The sequence below is a fragment of the Elephantulus edwardii genome, unplaced genomic scaffold (genome assembly GCF_000299155.1).
Source record: "Elephantulus edwardii isolate Elephantulus edwardi_28Jun2011 unplaced genomic scaffold, EleEdw1.0 scaffold00061, whole genome shotgun sequence".
NCBI lineage: Eukaryota > Metazoa > Chordata > Mammalia > Macroscelidea > Macroscelididae > Elephantulus > Elephantulus edwardii.
Genome location: NW_006399811.1, coordinates 3,946,569 through 3,970,636, shown reverse-complemented (window position 1 = coordinate 3,970,636; position 24,068 = coordinate 3,946,569). Strand labels below are relative to the sequence as shown.

The following is a 24,068-nucleotide window of genomic DNA, read 5'->3' as shown; positions in this document are numbered from 1 at the left end:
ATATCAATGTAAACATGAATTTAACGCAATGCCAATGTAAAGTTTGTATTCCCCTGTCCCAATTCTTCCCTGAAAACTCTTATTTGAGAAAAATCATACACAATCAATCAAGTGAACTGTCTCCGTCCAGATTTCTTCTTTATTCTCCTTTTCCATGGGTGTCCGAGTTCAAGTGTGTATAACAGACATTGCAGTTAGAGATGCTAGGACCAATGTCCTCGTTTACCCCCTGTCAGGGTGAGGATTGCAGACCAGTTGATATAAAACTGAGGCCAATACATCTCACAGAGTGATTTCTAGCATTTTACTAATTGTAAGAAAAAAGGTGATGCTTAGGTTAGCACTGAAGACAGTGGTGATGCTAAGTCATTCATCAAGAGGTAGTAAAAAATAGACTCATCAGCTTTTTTTTAACTTGAGTTGTGAAGATTCATACTCTAATTTGTCCTGAGGCATGAGTGCATGTGTGAGATGTGTAAGCATTTGAGAAGCTAAGGGAGAAAGAAACGGACAGTTAAAAACATTTTCCACCTCCTAGCTTAGATCATGTCCCAAGCACAACCAGTACTAATGATTAATGGGCCCATAAAATAACATAGATCAGAACGATCAGTTTGGAACACCTAGTTCACCCTCCCCCCACCCAGCCTCTCTTTCAGCCAGTGCATGAGTGTTCTCTGCAATGTGTTCTTTGTTACTCTTCTAATAGGAGGAATAGGTCAGCTTACTACCAACTATCGTGTGGCAAAGCTGCTTCTTAAACTGGTAGGCACATATAGCTTTACACTCCTAAGACATCTCACCCTGAAGTTACCCCTTGAGTTCGTTTTTTCCCTCTGTCCTTCATGCCAACTTCAGCTTCACCACAGACATTAGGCTTCCACATAAACCACACAGGGTACACTCAGCACATGGTCTTTCCAAAGCACTTGGGAGTTATGCTGAAAACTATACACCTGCACACACACACACACACACACACACACACACACACACACCCAGTACTTCTTTTCCTTACCAGTTCCTGTTTTGCTTAACAAGAGAAGAATGATCCATTTTCACTCTCAAGGCCCATCAACATATATATTAAAAAGCTATGGTACTTTACCCACAGCTTCCTCTGGAGTCCAGTAACCTGAGGCATCACACACTCGCCGGGAGGATGCTGTGTGTACATACTGACGAAATGTCCCATCTTCAGTGCAGTCTCCACACATGCTGTCCACGTCCCTGAGAAGACACCGAAGGGAGAAGGGGAGAATCCATGAGACGAACCTGAATAAGGGCAGTCGCAGGATCTTCCGAGGGAGGAGGGGTGTGTGCTGGTTAATGAGGCCCTAGTGGGTAAATGAGAAAAAAACTATTTCTCAACTTCCTTCTGAGGCTGACCTCATCTTTGCAAAATTCATTGTGACATGAAAATCTCAAGGTAATGAAGCAGATAATTTTAACTAAGCCATAAAGGGGGCCTGTGGAGATGAAATGATGCAGCTTTTGCCTAGAAATATTAAACATGAAACAACAAACATTTGACCCTTTCAACATAAAATGGCTTTCAAAGCTGATTCACAAGAAGTCATCCAAAGACCTCTTGAAATTTCTCTACTAATATAGTTATGAATTTTCAGAGTAAACTTACTAGTGATATGTTTTAATGTGCACCCAGGGTGCTCATTAGAAGAAATTATGGTGAAACTCTGACTCACATGTTTTGGGAATGTTGTCAGAAGGAAAAAAATGCATAATGCTGGGAAAGGTAGAAGTCAGTAAAAGAAGAAGACTGTCAGCAAGACAGACTGACACAGCGACGTGACAATGGTTTGGGCACAATGGTGAGGATGGTGCAGGAGAGCACTAGGTTCACATCTCCTGATCAAAGGGTCACTATGGCTCAATGGCAAGTAATAACAAATGTAATAATAACAACAGCAACAACTGCCATTAATGACTAGAACATCAGAGCTTCAAACCCACAAGCTGAACCACACGAGAAAGACCTCACGACCTTGAAAACTGTGGAGCAGTCCTATCCCATCCTGTCGAGTCATTATGTGGAGGGATCAGTTCAATGGCAGTGGGTGGATTCAATACAATGTAATAGAAGTCCTTTACCATCTCGCTACAACTTTATCTGCTGAATCTCCTTCATGAACTTAAGTCATACTTCATGATTAACTTTTATCATTTCAGATGCAGCATGCCCTACACACAGATGTTTGAAACATACTGTTCTTTCAGCAATCAAATTGCTTTCTCCGGCTTTTCCTTTTAGCAAACTCCTACGCACCCTTCAAGACCCATTTAAACATAACCTTTGTAATAATGGTACTTAACCTGACTTCAAGTAGGGTGCAATTCCTGCTCTGTGTACTCACTACACTTGCTGGCTCCTCACAAGGGCCCTGTTCTGTGACGCTGACCGTTTCCAGTTACATGTTCTCATGAGTAGGGCTCATATTTTCTCATTTGCTCCTGAGCAAGATTAGACCATCGAGATCACACTCTATTCTTACTATTTCCAGCAAGCAGCAAAAAGACTGACTTCAGCAGTCCTTCTGTAAATGCTGGTTTAACAAGCACATATAAGGTTATTATATAATCTATGAATAGCCTTTTAAACATACTTCAGCTAACTAGAAGACAGAGAACCCATAATTGCTAAAGAGCAAGGGGAAAACACTTTACAAAGCTTGTCTCTGAGACTATGTGTGAATGATACATCAGAAAACTGAGCCATTAAAATAGGGTGGCTTAGTGGTAAGAATTTGTGCTGCCAATTCAAAGGAACTCAGTTCCAATCCGCCAGTCATTCCACAGGGAAAAGATGGGCAATCTCCTCTAATGTGATTTACAGTCTCTGAAAATCGCTGGAGAGTCCGCTATGAGTCACTTCTGACTTGACAACACTAAAACACATAACAAAAACAACAAAGGGGTGGGGAGGAAGTCATGTCCTGTAATATGCTAGAAAATAGTATTGTAGTGAAAATTATAAAAACACTACCATTTTATCAAGCACTGTCTTTATACCTCGCGCTGTGCTGCGTCCCAAAAATTATGTCTAATTCCTATAATCACCCTGTGTTTACAAGTGAGGAAACACAAGCTCAGAGAGGTTAAGTAAATCGCCTAAGGTCACATAACAAGTTCCTGGATTCCTTTGAGAACATTCCCAAGCGTCATCTAGTGTCCGGTGCTTTGGCAGCTGAAAGGTGCAGTTACACGTTCCAACTTCTGACTCCCATCGGCACTCACTTCTAATGTGGACACAACTCAAAACCACACATCCTTGATGCACTTGGCCCTTCCGGGGCCACTGCAAAGTGCGTAGCTCGGGTTCCTCTCTGACACAAGAATACCAAATACCTACCGGGATGAAGTAAACACAACTCCGAGCATGACACAAATTGCTGGGTAGGTGACGTGAGTCTTCCCTGACACACGTATCAGGCCCTCAATGCTGGGGCCCACCTAGTTGAGAAAAGGAAGCAAACTGTAGCCTTTTCTGCCAACAGACTTGTAGTGAGCCAGTACCGATGTCAGCTTTCTAGTAACGTCTGTACCAGAGAACTGAAAGATTAAATTGTTTACATGTGTTACATAAACGATGTAAAAGCCTGCTCTGTACAAACCACCAAGGACTTACTGTCCAGCCAGTGCATCTGAAGCGGCACAAGGTTACACTTGAAGGAAGAGGGCTCTCATGTGCATGGCATAGACAAGCACTGACTCACAAAACGGGACTCGTGAGAGCGTGAACGTGCAGATGGCAACATTAAGTATTTTACAGGGAGGATTAAGCGATAGGGTGCAGTAGTTATGGTCAGAGAGCTGAGCCAGGTAGGAAGACCAAAGAAGGCTGAGAATGCAGCTACAAAAAATTATCCCCAGGCTTCCTTTTATCCTTGGTCTCCTCCTTTCTCCCCAAGTTTTTCTGCAATGCTAGGGGCACATGCAAGCATGTTGCATGCGTATCTATGTCCTTGACTTCCAGAGGGGAGGAAAGCGAATGTCCTTTGTACATAGTTAGGTCCCAATTAGCAGCAGCTCTTCTTTTCATTAAAATCAAGAAAGGCCTTGCAACTCACTGTTGTTGAAAACCCTTCAGAGCACAAACGCCACTCCGTGGTACTTGGGGCCCACATGAGTCAGAGTCAACTTGGTGACTACTCATAAAGCAAGTTCCAAGGGAAGTGATCCTTCAAGGGGCAGGTTTGGGGTTCTGGTCCTTCTTAGTTAAGCCACTTCTCCCATAATCCCACCAGTTACCACCTTCTGTCTCCCTCTCTTCCCTCTTCCCCTAAAAAATTATTTCTGATATATGTAAAGAATGGATGGTAGTTAAAGTTTCAGGTCTAATTTATTTTTTAATAAATATGTCATAGTTGTCTATTGTGACAAGTCAAAAACAGTTCTGCCTCCAGAAGTTCCCACTGTGTTGGGGAAAAGAAAAATAAACTGGAATGATGACTCCTGCTGGCCTTAGAGGAAGAGAAGGCCACCAACAAGACAGATTGGCCCAGTGATTCAAAAATAAGCTTCAGTGCATCAGACACGAAGAGCATGGCACAGCAAGGACCAGGGTCAGATCTGTTATTCAGAGAGTTGCTGAGAGCCATGGTTCACCTGATGACACCTAACAACAACAATGACAACTTCGTAAGATAGCTGACATAAGAAAGGGAAGGAAGCACAGGGTGTAACAGGAAGCAAGGAAAGCTTCAGAATGGGCCCATAAGCCAGTAAAGTCCCTGATGTACACCTTGGAGCAGCATGCAGCCCCTCACCCTCTATCCCAGAACTGCCTGCAATGGCACATCTCACTTCCCTTCCCCACATCACCACTCTGGACGTTGCAAGCCACTGTCCCACCCTCAAAACGAGAAGGAACAGCTGAGTTGGACAGGCGAAAAATGTCTTCTCTGTTCTACTACTTCATCTTTATCACTTTCTTTCGTCAACCTCTTCACCGCTCTGGAAAGCCGGCCAGATGCGACCTTTCCAAGAGAACATCTGGCAAGCCCCGCCCCAAGGAGTGTGCACATGTGATGAGAGCCATTTCCAAGAAGACAAGAACTGTGCTGGATAAGGAGACTGCTCCTGAGCAGTGGTGCACGCAGCTAGAGCTCCAAGTTGATGTTTTCCTCACTTCACATTCCTCATTCACGAGAAATGCCCACACTCCGTGTGCGCCCAGAGAATGTTGTACTAGCCTCAGCCACGGCAAGCACTTCTCTTACCTGTCATACACGACTCCACTAATGGGAGGCAGCCAGTGGATAGTGAGGGATTTGTGGGTCTGCCCGATGACCACTGGTGGAATGGGAATGGGGGTGGGCTTTCTGCTTTCACTCCACTGCTGATACACAAGGTCCAAATAGCAATGCATCCGGGCCACTTGGTTAGGGGTGAAACTGTCAGTGCAGTCATCATCTGCAGAGACAAAAGGGGAGCACAAGAGATGAATGAGGTTGTAGCCTGTAAAGTTCACAAGGGCAAAGATCAATTCTGTCTTGTTCATGACCCCAGAATCTATGGTACCACTGTGTACTTATTATTAACCTTTATAAGTACATGTTGAAATAATAAGTGGATTCTGTTCCAGGAACTTTCAAATGTGAAAGTAGGAATAAGAAAGCAGAAACACAGTGCTTGCTGGTCTCTAAAACAGGACCAATAAATAACGTTGATGCTGAGCTGGACCAACTGTCCTGGGGTGTGGGGCTATTCTAAACTGATGGTTGCTTTTTCAGCAAACCAGCAGATGGCAGTGTTTCAGCAGGTCTTTTGCTGTGAAAACCTCTGTGGGAGTCACAGGCTTTCTGTCCAGTGACTTTGATGCTCAAGGGGGACAAGAACCAAAATGTCAAGGAATCATGGTCCCAATATAACTTTTGGAGAAGACAAAGTCTGCCCTTGCAGGCACATTTTTCATATGGCTGGTAATGGGTTTTTCTCAGTGAAAATACACCAGTCAGCTATTCTCTCTGCTTCACAGCTCTGTCTTCGTCTCACCTCATAGGTGGTACTTTAAACATTTCTGCTTTCTGCAGCTCGTTCTCTGAGCTGCCTGCCCCTACAAATTGCTACCACACCCTTGATGATAAGGCCAGCTTGCTGGTGCTCATGCATTTGGTGAAGCCAAATGAATTACTCCCCTGACTAAGTCTTGGACAGAAGTAAAGCAATAAGCCAGAAGAGGGACTAACTCATCACTTTGCTCTTCTCACCTCTTGAAATAAAAGCACATCAAGGCCTGCTGTTTTATTTTGTCAGGTACATTTAAATAAAATTTTAGAACTTAGTCCTTAGATAAATTCCAGAATCTACCACCAAATAAGTCCCTGGACCTAAGAGGGAAATAAATGACCCTTTTCTTTCTCCACAGGAGGTTGTCATCACATCAAATCTTTAGTCTTTGGCATAAGCTTGAATCTCATTATCAGGAGGTTGTGGCTAGTAGTGCTTTTCTCCAAATTCAAGGGAGATGTAAGAGGAGAGAGAAGGAAAATTCAGGAACTGAACTACAGAAGACTACTAGATCAGATAAATCTATTGGTTCTATTTTTTAAATGAGAGTAATATTTTAGAAAAGGCAAGTTAAGAATTATTTACTGGCTAGTAGTAGAAGAAGGGAATCTTACACTTTTTAAAGAAGTACAAAAATAAAAAGGGAATAAGGAGCTTAAAGTTAACCAGAACTCTCAAAAGTGGTACCCGCAGCTGCCTTGATCCATTCCTGCTGTACTCTCCATCTGAGCAAATGCTTTAAAAAGGAGAACAAGAACAGGAAAATCCAACCCTAGAGGTGGGAAGATCCTCAAGAGGGCTTTTAGTTTTAATTGAGACTCTCCTTTTTCTAACAATCCAAGATAGAAGTAGCATTATTTTTTAAAAGTAAATGATGTACTTTACTATAAAAAAGAAATAAGTATCTTGAAATAATGAAGCTCTAATGTAGCACAAAAGCTATAACAGATGAAAAGCTGTAAAGCTCATTAAATTCTCCCCAGTCCAGCTTTTTACTTCTCTCATCCCTTCACTATCAATTATTCCTAATCTTATTTCTTTTTTTCCCCATGTTAGAGCCAAAGAAGCAATATTAACCTATGTGACTTGCTTGTCATCTCTCTGTCCAAATCAATATCTTACACAACAAATAAGTCCCCAAATCATGTGATCTTGAATTCCTTTTAGAAAAGAAAATGATAGAAATTCAATCATAAATGTGTTTAATAAATATAAATAGATAAATAAATATCAACTCTGATACCAATTGATACAAAACACTACTGTATCATCTCTGCCCCTTTCCAGAATCCTTTCCAGCCCCTACAAGATGCCAAAATAATACTAACAGAAGACAAGAGCATCGTAGCTGTCATAATACCTGTATAACTCATGTAGTTGCTGAATGGGGCCCCGGGGAAGTGGGTGAAGCCGCAGGTGTCGTTGGTAGGCTCTGGGTCCTGGCACAGCTTGCTCTTGGAAGTAGGGGCTGTGTCTGCACAGAGGTCTCCTGTTTCCATAGATGGCACGGTCTCCCTGCAGGGGTCATCACAGGATTCTTTTTCACTGACCCCTTTGAAGACGTGGTAAAGCCCCAGGACGTGGCCCACCTCATGGATCATGACGTTGGTATGGCCAGGCATGCCGTAATAAGCCGGGTTGAGGACAACACCACCTGTAATGGAATGTTTGAAAAGCATTATTGAGTAAGTGATAGGTTGAAATCCTCCAATCTTTAATTATATCTTCTGATAGGGACAAGATACATGGTCAAATTCAATCTTTAAGGAGAAAATTTCTAATTTCTAGCATATCCAGTTCCTGTCATGCCCTATGGCTACAAACACCTGGACTAATAATAAAAAAAAAAAAAAAAAGGTTTTAACCCTGCCTTGCCATGGGTAAATGTTGCAGCAAATGCCAAAGAGAATTAAACAAAACAGATGGAGGGCATAAGGGAGTTTTGTGGGGTTTTTTTGTTGGGGTTTTTTTTTTAAATAAAGATGTCTAAATACTATCCCAGACCAGCTGAATCAAAATATTTGAGAATGGATGATGGATCAGCTATGAAACAGTATTTTTTAAAAATATCTCCCCAGCTTGAGAACCTTTGTACAGGTAAAGCCATATAGGGCTTGTTGTGGTGGTTGTTGTTGAGTATCGTTGAGTTGGAACCAACTCATAGTTGACCCTCCAGTGGGTTTTCAGAGGCAGGAAATTGCAAGGGAGGAGATTGTCCATCTTTTTTTTTTAATTTAGGTTGTTTAGTTTTCATTTCAATGAAGATCTACAGAGATTTTGGAATTCCATTCATTCATTGTCCATCTTTCATCCTCAGAGCTACTGGTAGATCCAAATCATGTCCAATTTCTTAGCACTAAGTCACCTGAGCTCCATATTATTTGTTGTTGTTGAGTACTGTCAAGTCAAAACCAACCCATAGCTGATCCTGTGGTGGATTTTCAGAGGCAGGAAATAGAATGAGAGGAGACTGCCCATCCTTCTCCTGTAGGACAGCTGGTGGATTTTAACTGCATGCTTCTGGGATTGCAGTGTAGCTTCTTACCACTAGGACACCACCAGAGAGTTAGGGAAATCTGGGCTTGAACTTGGCCTCTTTATATATCAATTTCAAGGACTTGAACCAGAGGATCATAATATCTGAAAACTTGAGGACCTTAACTCATAATTGGACTGTGTCAAGAGATTATACTGAAGAGAGTATTCATTGATAATAAAAATAGAATCCAACCCCTAATAATAACATTAAAATAACTTGAAAACTAGTCTAATCCATTAACATTCAGAGTATATTTGAATAAACCTGATGAGATACAATATCTCTACTTTTCCAGATGACTATTGTGTTATGCTTTATATGACTTGGTACTTAAAGAACTTGGCTGTTAAATGAAACATTAATGGTTCAAACCTTCTAGCTGCTCTGTGGGTAGAAAGATTTGACTGTCTACTTCTATGAAGATCTAGAGCCTTGGGAATCCTATGAGAAAGTCCTATTCTGTCCTGTAAGATTATTGTAAATAGAGATGAAATTTAGCGGCAACATACTAGAGTAAGGTTGTTGTTAGGTGTCTTTGAGTCAAGTTCAACTCATAGCAACCCTACGAACCTTACTCTGCCCTGCACCATCCTTTACATCTCTGACATGCTCAAGTCCATTGTCACAGCCACTGGGGAAGGTTTCCTGTCTTTTTCTGAGCCTCCCAGCACACTGTGTTTCCCAGCAACAGTCATCATCAGAATCCATGCCTGATTTTTCTTGGTTCTCCAACAGCAATAGCAACCTTCCCATCATGAAGATACCTAAAGAGAGTTCACTATGCTAACTGCCTTCTCAAGGACTTTCACCCTTTCTATTCTTGCTTCTTTATCATACTTAAATCCTTTTCCTTTCCCTTCCTAATTTCATATGCCTCTTTCTCTACCTTTAGTTAAGATTTAGATTCAAAGACTAATCTCTCAGACATAAGACTTAATAAAGCTGTAATTCACATAGCCAGTGAAAATTTCTATATCAAGTGGTTTCTCTCAATTGTATTTGTTGGCCTGCCTAATACTTTGAGGGAAGAAATTGATAAAATTATAAAATTTAAGAAAAGGATAAATGTGCTTAGGAAAAACAGTAAGTCAAACTTCCCTCATGAAAAGTCAGAATGTGTGTAAATATTTTAAAAATATCTATGTGATAAGATAGGGTTAAACATCTATTTTTAAAAGGTAAACAAGAAAGCTGTGGTGCAAGGAGTTTAAGTAAACAGGGTTGAAACAACTAGAATATATAGAAATAAAGAGAATATTGAAGGTGTAGAATGTAACCAATGTCACTGATAAGTATGTCTAGAACCTAGAATGGGAGCTATCTCTATCGATGGCACATAACAACAACAACAACAATGCTTTCACTAAAAGAACCCCTAAATATCAGAAAGGGAAGACTGTCTGGGAGGCAGAAACTTACAATAGTTATTTTCTCCCCACCTATATAATCTTCAGGAGAACATCAACTATTCCTTCATTCAATGATCACTCTTGCTCCAAAGTCCTCTTGTGATCTCAGTCAGTAGGAAAGGGAATGAAGGGTTTGAATTTGACAGACAGTAGGTTTCAGGAAGAAAGATTGTCAAGCCAATTGTCAAAGAAGGAGAGATGACCAGGAATACATCCCTGAAGATATGTGAAGAGGCTGTGGATGTGAGATGTCCCCAACCTCAATCCCAAGAGAGCTATTTTTAAATCTTAGAATATTCAGCAACAAAAACACTATCAAATCTCAATAAATCAGTTTACTTATAAGTGAGAGAAGAAGCATTAAAATGCATGAAATGTCTTCAACATTCCCCACAAATTGCCTTTATATCTTGGACAATTGGCAAGGGTTCTTCTCTGGAGTTCTCTTAGTACACATTCCAAAGCCAGAAGAGTATAGATTTAACTAGGCAGCACTTAACTTTTAATTAAAAACAGAGGCATTTTAACACATGCTTACTGACCATTAAATTGTCTTATTAAAAAGTGAGGGGCGTTCTGCCCCAAAACCATCTGTATGGAACACACATAATGGGCTTTAAGTAACTGTATCTGTGTTAAAAGCAGTATGGCATGTTCTAACTTAAAAGTAAGTGCTGTGTACTTCAATCAATGCTGGTGAAAAAGCAATACATTCTAAACTCCTGAAACTCTTAACAAGTACACCAGCTGCTAGAGCCCAGGTAATAGCATCATGCTGGACTAGGAGGAACAGAAGTTGGAATATGGTCCTGAACCTAATAAGCTGTGAGCAGCCAGCCCTGCTGTTTCGTCTTTCTTTAGGGGTCCTTATTTAGAAAAGGAAGAGCCTAGCTAAGATCTTCCTATTCTCATTCCATGCCTCTGAGAGCTAACACTCAGGAATCAGTGAGGCAGTCATAAATACCACGTGAGGAAATTCATGTTACCCCAGACTTTCACCACCTCAGTCTTGCGGTCTATGATCCAAGATTCCTAGCTCGTCAGTAGCCTCAGGGGACAAGAGAAAGCTGGGAATGAGCAGACACATTGCACTCTACTCTCATATCTGACCTTTCCACCTAATTTGTTCCATTGATAAAGAAGAGGAAAACTCTGAAGGCTGAAAATTCCCACCTCTCAATGGAAATGTGCAAGAAGACAGGCATAATGTTGTTGTTGTTGTTATGTGCCGTCGAGTCGCCTGCAACTCATAGCGACCCCATGTACAACAGCCCTACACTCCGCTCTGTCCTGTGCCAATCGCACTGTCTCTGACACTCCCATCCCAATTATCCCAGTCACTGAATCAATCCACCTCATAGAGGGCCTTCCTCTCCTGCTCTGTCCCTCCACCCTCCCAAGCAACCTATGGCATAATGTAAGAGGGCAAAATGACACCTATCAATACCACTGTATATTAATATTTGAGCAAACCAATATGACCTTCTGAAACAGATGCCTCCCACTTCCCGTTTGATCTCACTTTTTGTTATTGGCAGTGAGTGGTTTCATATGGATCCTTACATCCTTCCATAGATAATGCTCCCCCAAGATGGCCTTTGAAGACCAGGATTCCTTCTTGATAGGTGTTGTTATTGTTGTTAAGTGCCGTCGAGTTGCAGGCGACTCATAGTGACCCTATGAAGGAGAGTCCTCGACGCTTGGGTGCCTTTCATCCTCTCTTCAGGTTCATAGGGTTTCTGGAGGCAAGCTATTACGGAAGTGGATGCCACTCCTCCTTCCAATCTTTATAGATACTCACATAAATATATTGATCCTAAACACTGAGATATCCTTAAAAGCCCTAAAGGCTGTTTCTTGGGGAAAATATAGACAAGCAAGCATTTATTTTATTGCTTATTATGTTCAAATACACACACACACACACACACACACACACACACACACGAACATTTGTTATTTTACTTTTCCAGTGTAGCTTGGTAGGGAATTTTGGTGGTATCTCTAACTATAACTATAAAACTATAACAACTATACACACACACATTTATCTATACACACACACACACATATATCTATACACACACATATATAGCTATACACACATATATCTATGCATACACACATATATATATAAAATTTCTAAGGATGACAGAAGAAGAATCAATAACTTTGAGTTGTGGTGCTGAATAAGAGTTTTGAACATACCATAGACCTCCAAAAAAACCAATAGGTCTGTCTTGGAGAGGGTGAAACCAAGTTTCTCCTTGGAGGCTAGGATTTTGAAGCTCCATCTCACATACTTTGGGCATGTGGCCAGAAGAGACCACACGGAGAAAGACACGATGTTTGGAATGTTGGAGGAAGAGCAAAGAAGAGGAAGATCCTGGATGAGATGGATTGATATAGTAACTGAGGTAATGAGGGCAGGTGTGTAGGAGACCGGTGAGAATGGCTCAGGTAAGGGAAGTGTTGAGAGCTGCTGTACATAGGGTTGCCATGGGTCACAGGCAACTCGATGGCACATAACAAAAACAACATATAAATATAAAAACATTTTTTTATTTTAATTATCCAGTGGAGCTTGGGAATGAGCTTTGGTGGTTTATTCCTCGGGGGGGATGCACTGCTAACTCAAAGGCTGCACTTCCCTGTACAATTCATTAGTAATTTGGAAAGCACAAAGTGGGCAATGTCCACCCATGCAATTTCAAGCCTTGGAATCCCAGTTAAGGGTTAAAGTTGGTTCCAACTTGACAGCAGTAAATATGTGAGAGGGTGAGTGATAAAGCTCGGTTGCACACACTTCTTTGTCCTTAACTCTCATTGGTTCTCATCCAACCATCTTCATTCATCAAAACAGGGGAAGGAAGGATCTTACCAGTAGCAGGAAAGACCACTCAGAGTAAAATCACTTTGCTTTCATGCTTTCTGACCATAAGACACTTGGTCACTGCAAAGATAGATAAAACTAAGATAGAGTCACAAACCAACATCCATTTCCTCCATAACCAATATAGTTGTATTCAAATTGAAACCTAACAGTCTAAACTAGTGATTATGGGGGGAAATGGAATGTTAGAGTTTAAGGCTATTAGCTTAATTTTTTGGAGACCTTTCTGGCAAGTCGGCTTTAACAGGATGTTTTGTTCCATTAGTGCCAATAGTCTCTTCCTTCTCTCACGTCTTCTTTTATTCTTTACAAAAATTTTATTCTGGTTTATTTTCAAAGTTTGAATACATTGGGTTTTTTGGTTTTTTTTTTTTTTATAAAAGATCCTTCCCATATATAGTGATAGCTTTCTAGACTCAAAACAACTCTTATTTTTCCTCTCTCTTAATCTTGGAGGACATAATTACAACACAATGAAACATAAGATGTGGTGGGATGATTTGGATTTGGCAGCAGGAAGGTCCACCTTGGAGTGAAAAGACTCCACATTATACATTTTCCACCAAAGCTAGGCTTTTCAAACTATGCTCTGATACATTATCAGATCCTCTTCAGGGTTACTCCTTTCCTTAACATGCATCCTGCAAGACTACCTAGGGAGCTAATGACAAGGCTGTAGGAAACATAAAAGCAATAATGTGGATGGGGGTGGGAATATTTTTTGGAAATTCTGAAATGTCTCCCTTTGGGAGCCCCAGTGGCCTTGTTGGTAGAGAGCTGTTCTGCCAACCTAAAAATGTTCAATTCAAATCCACCAGTTGCTCCAGGGGAGAAAGATGGGCAGTCTCTTCCTGGGTGATTTATAGACTCATCAAACCCACCAGAGGGTCGGCTATGGGTCGGTTCTGACTTGATGGCAATGAGTTAGTGTGAGTGAGAGACACGAAAGATGGATCAGCTGTGTTGGCCTATAAATAACATCTGCCCAGACATCTTATTCCAAGGGAGACGCCTAATTGACTGAGGAGAAATTTTACTACTCGACAGCATGGTAACTCTACAAAAAAATTAAGTTCGATTACAGACAAATAAAGTGACATTTGTTGCCTATTTAAATGTGGATACTGAAACTTGAACTCAACACATTTGCATACTGCCAGTGTGTATAGAGAACACAATATGAATGGGGATTCCAGCGTTTAGCAACTGGTGGCCACGTGTGGCACAGCTGTTGTTTAACCAACTGGTAGAGGGAGAACAAATGCCTTCTTGGAAGACCTCTCAGCCTTGATTACGAGGGACAAGCTAAACCAGTAACAGATCTGTTGTGTGGTCTAGGGGATGGTGGGGTCAAGAAAGAAAGAAAGAAAACCCTCAAAAAGAGAAAAGTTGCTGATTAAAAGATGAAATCTCAGTAGCAGGCAGCCAAGTTCCCAAAGGGAAGCTATGTTTCTAAGTTCCAGTTGGCTTTTTTCAGCTTTAACACAAGCCCACTAGAGTTGCTCGTGGTAAGGAGAATGATTCCCAAAGCCACTTCTATTAAAGAAATTCATGCAGTCTAAGAAAAAGACACTCTTTAAAATGACTTTAAAACAGTTCTGTAAAACTTTTAGGGCTGAATATTATATGCCCATAAAACAAGAGAGGTTGAGGGCTAGCCTGCAGGTGCCTATGTAATTACTTCCAGTTACTAGCTAACGCAGATCTCCCAAGTCTCCACAGTGAAGCGTAAGGACCTATGGCTGGAGGAGCACCATGAGATCCAAGGAAGGAACAAGGAGGGCCAGGGCCAATGGACAAGTGACAGAGGTGAATAAAAAGTGGAAAAAATGCAGAAGAAAAGGCAACAGGAGCTAGACGGAATGGTGAACCTTTAAAAGAAGAGGCCCAGGAACTATTCACCTCCAAATCTTGTTCTGGCTTCCTGATTTTACAGCTGTGGTTTCAATGTTCCAGAGAGAACTAAGCCAAGACATGATTGTATAGAAGACAATGGTTTTGCAAAGGTTGATGCCACTTTTTAGCTTCTTTTACATGGTGTCAGCCACTCCTACTACCCTGTCAAGCACACATGGCTTTTCCATCACCTCTACATCGAGGGGAAAAGGACAATCTGATTAATTACAACATAAAATATTCTTTCCAAGGTTATTATTGAAGGCATTTGATACTTAATAGGTAAATTCCCTTTGCTTATGCACGGGGGGATAAAGGTTAAAGACACATACTCACTGACTCACATAACCTCATTGGAGAACTCTAGAAACAGACACGAAAAGTACACTTCCTATAATTAATTCCGTTACTCATCTTCTATTTGTATATCTACGGTATGCTAGGGTTGGAAGTAATAGGATTCATTGGTTATTAGAACATGTTCTAAAGCAGGTCTTACAAAGTGATTATTTACGTCATCTGTTTATAAATGAATGAATTTTCCCTTGGGGTGTCCAATTTTAGGGCATGGAATTTATATCCTAGGATAATTTTGCTTAAGATTTTCAATAGTCAAGAGTGTTCTGTGAATTCCACAACACAGGCTATGACAAACTACCTTTGCTTCTGACAATGAAATCAATCTGTAATAGTAGCCAGAGGGTAATTTCCAAGTATAATCATAATTTTTTTCATATTAAGTATCTTGTCTAATTAATCAATGATTCTATAAGCCCCTCATATTTTTATAGTGCACTCAGTTTATATACCTTGCCTATCCTTTATCTCTAGAAAATTAAAAATGAAAACCCTCAAACTCATTGCTGTTGAATCATTGCCGACATATAGCTGACTCAATGAGGCTATAATCACATAAGAGATTACTCATCTTACATGAAGACTTTAGATTAGCAGTGAAACTCTCTATGACTAGGCCATTGGAGCTTCTTTGGAAGAACTATTTAATCTGGGCACAGTGAAGAGAAAACTAGTAGTCAGGGAACAAGAATTGCTTTTACTCTCAGTAAAAAGCAGACCAGGCGCTGATTGTGGAACAGACCATCAACTGCTCATATGCAAGTTCAGATTAGAACTAAAGAAGATTAAATCATATCCACAGGAATAAAAATTTGTCCTTGAATCTATCTCCCATGAATTTAAAAACCAACTCAGGAATAGGTTTGACGCCTTGAACACCAATAAATGAAGACCAGATAAGCTGTGGGAAGATAATCAAGAATATCATTCCTGTTCTTGTTGTTATGTGTCCTCAAGTCGCTTGTGACTCATAGCGACCCTATGTACAACAGCCCTAAACTCTGCTCTGTCCTGTGCCAATTGCATCCCGATTGCATCTGACACTCCCATCCCGATTACCTCAGTCATTGAATCAATCCACCTCATAGAGGGTCTTCCCCTCCTGTGCTGTCCCTCCACCCTACCAAGCATGATGTCCTTCTCCAAGGACCAGTCTCTCCTTACAACATGTCCAAAGTATGTTAGATGGAGCCTCAGAATTCTTGCCTTCAAGGAGCTACCCGGTTTAACCCTTTCCAGGATGAATCTGTTTGTTTTCCTAGCAGTCCATGGTACCCTCAATATTCTTCTCCAGCACCACAGCTCAAAGGCATCAATTCTCCTTCTATCCTCCTTGGTCATTGTCCAACCCTCTGATGCATAACAAGTGATTGCAAAGATGATGGCCTGTATCAGATGCACCTTAGTCTCCAGAGAGACACCATTGCTCTTCAGTACTTTAGAGAGGTCCCTAACAGCAGACTTTCCCATGGCAATGAGCCTTTTAATTTCCTGGCTACTGGTGAAGAAAGAAGAAGAAAAGACCAAAATTGCTGTTAGAAGAGACACTGAATATTGCACTAGAGCACTGAGAAGCCAAAGCAAAGGGAAGAAATCACGAAGTTAAGGAGCTAAATAGATTTTAAAAGGTTGCTCAGGAAGACAAGGCACACTATTATTATGAAATGTGCAAGGAGCTGGAGTCAGAATATCAAAAGGGCCAAATTGCTCAACATTTCTTAAGCTGAAAGAGCTAAAGAATAAATTTAAGTCACAAGTTGCAATGCTTAAGGATGCTACGGGCAGAATATTGAATGACTCAAGAAGCAATAAAAGCAGATAGAAGGAGTATACAGAGTCATTATATCAAAAAGAATTAGCTGACACAGAATCATTTCAAGAAACAACATATGAACGAGAGGCAGTGATGATGAAGGAAGAAGTGCAGGCTGCTCTGAAGGACTTGGCAACAAAAAAGCCCCAAGAATTGATGTAATACCAATTGATGTATTTCCACAAACAGATGCAGCCCTGGGTGTGCTCACCAAGTTGTGCCAAGCAATCTGGAGGACAACTACTTGGCCAACTAACTGGAAAAGATCCATATTTATTCCCATTCCAAAAAAAAGGTGACTTGACAGAGTGTGGAAATTATTGAGCAATATCACTAATACCACACTAGTAAAATCTTCCTGAAGATTATCCAGGAAAGACTTGAACAGTACATTGACAGAGAACTACCAGAAATACAGGCTGGATTTAGAAGAGGTTGTGACACTAGGGACATTATTGCCAATGTCAGATGGATCTTGGCAGAAAGCAGAGAGTACCAGAAGAATGTCTATCTGTGTTTTATTGACTATGCAAAGGCATTTGACTGTGTGGATCACAATAAATCGTGACTAATCTTCAGGAAAATGGGAATCTCAGAACACTTGATCGTGCTTATATGAAACCTATCCTTGGATCAGGAGGCAACTGTCAGAACAGAGCCGAGAAATACTGTATGGTTTAAAATAAGGACAGGATTTAATCAGGGATGCATTCTGTCCCCGCACCTTTTCAATCTGTATGCAGAACAGATCATTCGGGAAGCAAGGCTTTATGAGGAGGAGTATGGCATCAAGATTGGAGGAAAACTCATTAACAACCTACAATATTTAGATGAAACAACCTTGCTTGCTGAAACTGAAGAAGACCTGAAGCACTTATTCAAAAGGTCAAGGACTGTAGTCTCCTCTAAACGGACCAGTACCAGTTACACTTTCCATGTCTGAATTAAAAGACAATTCGTTTTCTTCATTTGAATAAACACAGTCAATTTTCTTAATAAAGTTACTGTCTTTTCAAGGTTCTTTAAAAACTCTGATCTAGAGGTAAGGTATGAGGGTAAAGATAGGACAAACAAGGTCAGCCACAGGCTCAGAATTATTTTCTACTTATAATAATGTTACTGTTGCTGTATACTGTCTAGTCAGAACTGATCAATAGCTGACCTTCCAGTAGATTTTCAGAGGCAGTTAATCACACAGGAGGAGATTGTCCATATATGTTGTTGTTTATTTTTATGTGCCATCAAGTTGCTTGCGACTCATAGCGACCCTATGTACAACAGCTCTAAACTCTGCTCTGTCCCGTGCCAATCGCACTGTCTCTGATACACTCATCCCAATTACCCCAGTCACTGAATCAATCCACCTCATAGAGGGCCTTCCCCTCCTGCACTGTCCCTCCACCCTACCAAGCATGATGTCCCTCTCCAAGGACCAGTCCCTCCTTATATGTCCAAAGTATGCTAGACAGAGCCTCAGAATCCTTGCCTCCAGGGAGCCGCCCAGTTTAACCCTCTCCAAGGATGAATCTGTTTGTTTTCCTAGCAGTCCACGGTATTCTCAATATTATTCTCCAGCACCACAGCTCAAAGGCATCAATTCACCTATCCTCCCCAGTCATTGTCCAACTCTCTGATGCATAACAAGTGATTGCGAAGACCATGGCCTGTATCAGACACACTTTAGTCTCCAGAGAGACACCATTGCTCTTCAGTACTTTGGAGAGGTCTCTAACAGCAGATTTTCCCATGGCAATGCACCTTTTAATTTCCTGGCTACTGGTGCCAAGACTGTTGACTGTGGAGCCAAGCAAACTAAAGCTGTGAACAATCTCAATCTTTTCACCATCCATGCTGATGCTGTCAATTGGTCCAGTGGTGAGAATCTTTGTCTTCTTGACATTGAGCATCAACCCATAGTGAAGGCTGCACTCTTTGACCCTCTGCAGCAAGCGCTTCAGGTCCTCCTCAGTTTCAGCGAGCAGGGTTGTGTCATCTGCATAATGCAGATTGTTGATAAATCTTCCACCAATCCTGACCATATATAATGTCAATATACATCAAGCTCTACTATGTGTCATTCGGACAAAAAATAAGGCAATCTACTTCTGAAACATCAGTCACGAAAAATGCTGAGTCATAATTTTAGATTTTTTGATTGATTGCAAGGTGTTTATAATCCATGTTTTACACATGAAGAAACGAAGGCCTAGGGAAATAATTTATTCAAGATCTCATTTGTTCCTGTCTATATGAAGTCAAGTTTACTCTATCATTTGAATATATGTATCCAGTTAAAACCTTGAGCAATGCTAGGGTTAGAGGAGTCGATTCTTGCAGACAAAAATCCACAAATAATTTACCATTGACTCTTGAACAGGTTTGAACTGTGTAGGTTCACTTCTACACAGATAAATGTCGATATTGTAGAGGGGCTTCAAGCCTTTTATTCATACGATCACTATGAGTCATGCTCAATTCTAAGGCAATCAACAAAAACAACTTTTGCTATTGTGGTGAGTTCCAATGTTAGAAGAATGTTAACTCATATAATAGGCAGACCTTTAAGGTGATCAACGACATCAGGGCAGAATGAAATCCTTAGAACAGGTAACCACATGAAAAGGGGCAGTATTTGCCAGGGACAAATCTCAGAAGGCAAGGAGAGCTAGGGAAGAAAGGTAAAAGGAAATTAGGAATACAGGTAAAAAATGGAAAAGAGCGCTGTAAAATGGGATTGTAATCAATGTCACAAAACAAAACGTATATGAACTATTGATATCTCTTGGTGGCATAGTGGCAAAAAGCTGTTCTGCAGTTCGAAAGGCATGTGGTTCAAATCCACCAGAGTTTCCATGGGAGAAGGATGGGCAATCTCCTCCTGTGCAGTTAACTGTCTCAGAAAGCCCATTTGAAAATCAGCTATGGGTCCGTTCCCATTCAATGGTCCACAACAACGTGATCTGTTGGATAGAAAACCAATTTGCTCTGTATAATTTTAATCAAACCATAATTTCAAAAGATAAGCCAAAATTCCATATGACTAGTAATTTCCAGTAAGAAGAGATGAATTATCTACAGGTATATGATTGCTATAACATGGCATTTTAAGTATATATCACAATAATTGACCTCCCCCCAACAGCACCAGTAAAAAGGACTCAGCCTTGTAAGTGGCCCACACAGTTCAAACCAGTGTTGTTTAACCATCAACTGTGTCATTTTTTCCTACAAGGATCACATAGTTGTGTCTCAATTGAGAGAGCTGTATATTTATACCTTCATCATGAGCTAGATTTGTTTCCTCCTACAAGGTTATTGATTCTTAAATGAATTAGAGAATTTGGCGTGTGCTCTGTTCAGAATCTCTGAGTGTCGTGAAGCTGCACAGACATTCTCTAGAAGAGACTGTGACAATTAGGAGTCTAGGTAAACCAGTTACTTCACCATGTCTAAATTTCTGACACTCTGCTATAACCCAGTCCCAACCCTTGCACTATTTCATCTCTCTTTGTGGACCACAGGAGACTTTCACAAATCTCCTTTGATTTTTGGTACAACTCTGAAATCTGGTCTTCCTACCACTGTTGTGGAAGTTCTCCTCTTAGTTTAATTTGTAGAGAACCTCATATTCAATATATCTAAAACAAAACAGTTTCCTTTCATCCTTCTTTTCCTGTATTTTCTTCTTTAGCACCACTATCAATATGGTCAATCAAATATAGCTCCTCTGGTTCCATCTAAACACTTATGTGAACAGTGTCCCAGCACCTAGAGCTATAAAGGAAAAAGAACAAAGCCATTTTCGCTAAAGATAGTCAAATTACTAAATTTAATTGCTGCTTCATGTGAGCTTATCACAGCAATAATTATAATTCATTCACATACATGAAAATAAAATTTGAAGGGAAAAGATCTTATTAAAGGTGCCTATCTGCTTTTTTATTCTGATTTCTCTTGTGCAGTAATTCATCAATGTTTTTTTTCAGATTATTTGTGTGCAAGTAATAATTTCAAACAAATCAGTTGATAAGATGGTTTAAATATATTAGAACAATAAAATCAACATCAATTTCAGAATACTGATTATGATCTTGATGGTGAAGAGATTGAGATTGTATACAGCTTTAGTTTGCTTGGCTCCACAGTCAACAGTCTTGGCACCAGCAGCCAGGAAATTAAAAGGCGCATTGCCATGGGAAAGTCTGCTGTTAGGGACCTCTCCAAAGTATTGAAGAACAATGGTGCCTCTGGAGACTAAGGTGCATCTGATACAGGCCATGGTCTTCGCAATCACCTGTTATGCATCAGAGAGTTGGACAATGACCAAGGATAGAAGGAGATTTGATGCCTTTGAGCTGTCGTGCTGGAGAAGAGTATTGAGAATACCATGGACTGCTAGGAAAACAAACAGATTCATCCTGGAAAGCGTTAAACCGGGTGGCTCCTTGGAGGCAAGGATTCTGAGGCTCTGTCTAACATACTTTGGACATGTTTTGAGGAGAGACCGGTCCTTAGAGAGGGACATCATGCTTGGGAGCGTGGAGGGACAGCGCAGGAGAGGAAGGCCCTCTATGAGGTGGATTGATTCAGTGACTGGGATAATTGGGATGGGAGTGTTGGAGTCAGTGCGATTGGCACAGGACAGAGCGGAGTTTAGGGCTGTTGTACATAGGGTCGCTATGAGTCGCAGGCGACTCGACGGCACATAACAACAACAACTATATAGTTTTATAAGACATTGCCATTGAGGGCACTAGAAGATCATGGGTTTCACCTAGGTCACCAGCGGCTCCACAGGAGAAGGACAGACAATCTCCTCACATGTGATTAACTGCCTCTGAAAACCCACAAGAGGGTCAGCTAGGGGTCAGTTCTGACTCTATGGTACACAACAACATCATTTTACAACTGAGCTACAGATTAGTAAACAATTATCTCAAAATGGAAAGTTTAATTTAAACATTAATAATAAAAATATTATCTTAATAAAAACACATTTTTATATCCCAAAGGCAAGGGCTTCAAAGCCACCAGGTGCTCCATAAGAGAGAGATGAGCAATCTCTGACTGTGCAATTTACTGTCTCAGAAAACACTCTGTAGTGTCAGCTGTGAGTCAGTTCTCACTCAATGGTACACAACAATTCATTAGTATAAAGCTCTGTGTGGAAGTGGAATGGAAACACAAATTAAAAAAGAAAAAATATTATCAATTTTCAATTTTTTTTTTTAAAAAAGAAGCATATGACCATGTGCCTTTTAAATGAATGAGTCGCAGGCGACTCGACGGCACATAACAACAACAACAACAACAGTTTGCTCTGACCCATAGTAACATTCCACCAGGTGTCTGAAGCCATGCATATTAATGGAAGGAGACAGCCCATTCTTCTCCCAACAGTCTCCTCTAGGATTTGAACCACCAGAGATTCTCAGACATTGTGGTAAGCAGCACCACACAATGTGAAACACATCATCAGAGCTCTTTAAATGAATGATGGGGAAGAGCAAATCATTAGAAAAGCAATTAAAAATTTTAACTTGAAATTAATGTTCTTTACTACTACTTATTAAATGCTTTTATTCTGCTCTAAGAATAGATGAAGGGGTATATAATTTTTCAAAAGTCGTTTAGGGGATTTAAAAGAAAAAATAAGCTTGAATTGTACAGATTTGGCCATTCCAAGTACATTCCACTTTTAAGTATGTCCAGGTTTTTAACAGTTTGGAACCTTGGCATCTATCAGTCCTTTCATTCTGGAATGCCCATCCATTGTTTGCCAACCAAACTCCAGTGTATCCGTTAGGACTCAGATCAAACCTCGCATCCTTTGGAAACTGCTCCCTGATGCTATCAGAACAATTAGACATTCTCCCTCACATGCTTCCCTCTAGTTTCACATGTAGAACATTCACATTGTATCATAATTGTGTTATGTGCCGATCTCCCAACAATGCTTTGGGTCTCTTAAGGTCAAATTATTTTCATTATTCTGTCTCTTGTTTGGTTTATAAAAGAACTAATTTACTGTATTTTAAGGAAGTGATGGTGCCCTAGTGATAAGAATGTGTACTGTAATCCCAAAAGCAGCTGGAATCTACCAGCTGCTCCACAGGAGAAGGATGGGCAGCCTCGTCCTGTGCAATTAACTGCCTCTAAAAACCTGCTGGAGGGTCAGCTATGAGTTGTTTTCGACTCATAGTACACAACACATAACATACTCTATTTTAAGCACTCTGTCTTTGAAGCTTTATGTTCAATTTAGGGGCTATGTGTTGAAGCCAAAGATGATCAAACCACTTAACATTACAGCTCAAGGAAATCTCATTCATTTATTCATCTACTAAAAACGTCTGCTTTAAGATGGCAAATTAAGAGTACAAAATAATATCAAGTGGCAGAAAAAGGATTAACGGCAAAGAAAGGCCACAAATTACCTCAATCTTTCTACACAGGGTTAGAAATTGGACTAAATCTTCGACATTTCAAGCTTATGTGGTTATTTGCTAGGTCACTTTCTGTTGTTGTTGTTGTTGTTGTTATATACCACTGAGTCACCTGAAACTCATAGCGACATTATGTACAACAGCGTTGACCCCTGCCCTACCCTGAGCCATCCTCACGGGTCTCCAACACACCTACTGTCATTGTTCCTATTGTTGTTATGTGCCATTGAGTCGCTTGGGACTCATAGCGACCCTATGTACAACAGCCCTAAACTCTGCTCTGTCCTGTGCCAATAGCACTGTCTCCGATACTCCCATCCCAATTATCCCAGTCATTGAATCAATCCACCTCATAGAGGGCCTTCCCCTCCTGAGCCTTCCCTCCACCCTCCCAAGCATGATGTCCTTCTGTAAGGACTGGTCTCTCCTCACAACATGTCTAAAGTATGTTAGACGGAGCCTCAGAATCCTTGCCTCCAAGGAGCCACCCGGTTTAACCCTTTTCCAGGACGAATCGGTTTGTTTTCCTAGCAGTCCATGATATTCTCAATACTTTTCTCCAGCATCACAGCTCAAAGGCATCAATTCTCCTTCTATCCTCTTTGGTCATTGTCCAACTATCTGATGCATAACAAGTGATTGCGAAGACCATGGCCTGTATCAGACGCACTTTAGTCTCCAGAGA

The 24,068-nt window shown here is 40.8% G+C and overlaps 1 protein-coding gene across 1 annotated transcript in view; it reads right to left on the bottom strand.

Annotated features, from left to right (window-relative positions):
- PAPPA2 (pappalysin 2) overlaps positions 1-24,068 on the bottom strand; it is a 475,277-nt gene that overhangs the window by 245,360 nt on the left and 205,849 nt on the right. Inside the window, exons 4-6 of the mRNA XM_006887711.1 lie at positions 7,391-7,684; positions 5,241-5,433; positions 1,109-1,230 (exon numbers count right to left, since the gene is read on the bottom strand). Coding sequence (XP_006887773.1) covers positions 1,109-1,230; positions 5,241-5,433; positions 7,391-7,684 — 609 coding nt within the window. The remainder of the gene's footprint in view (positions 1-1,108; positions 1,231-5,240; positions 5,434-7,390; positions 7,685-24,068) is intronic.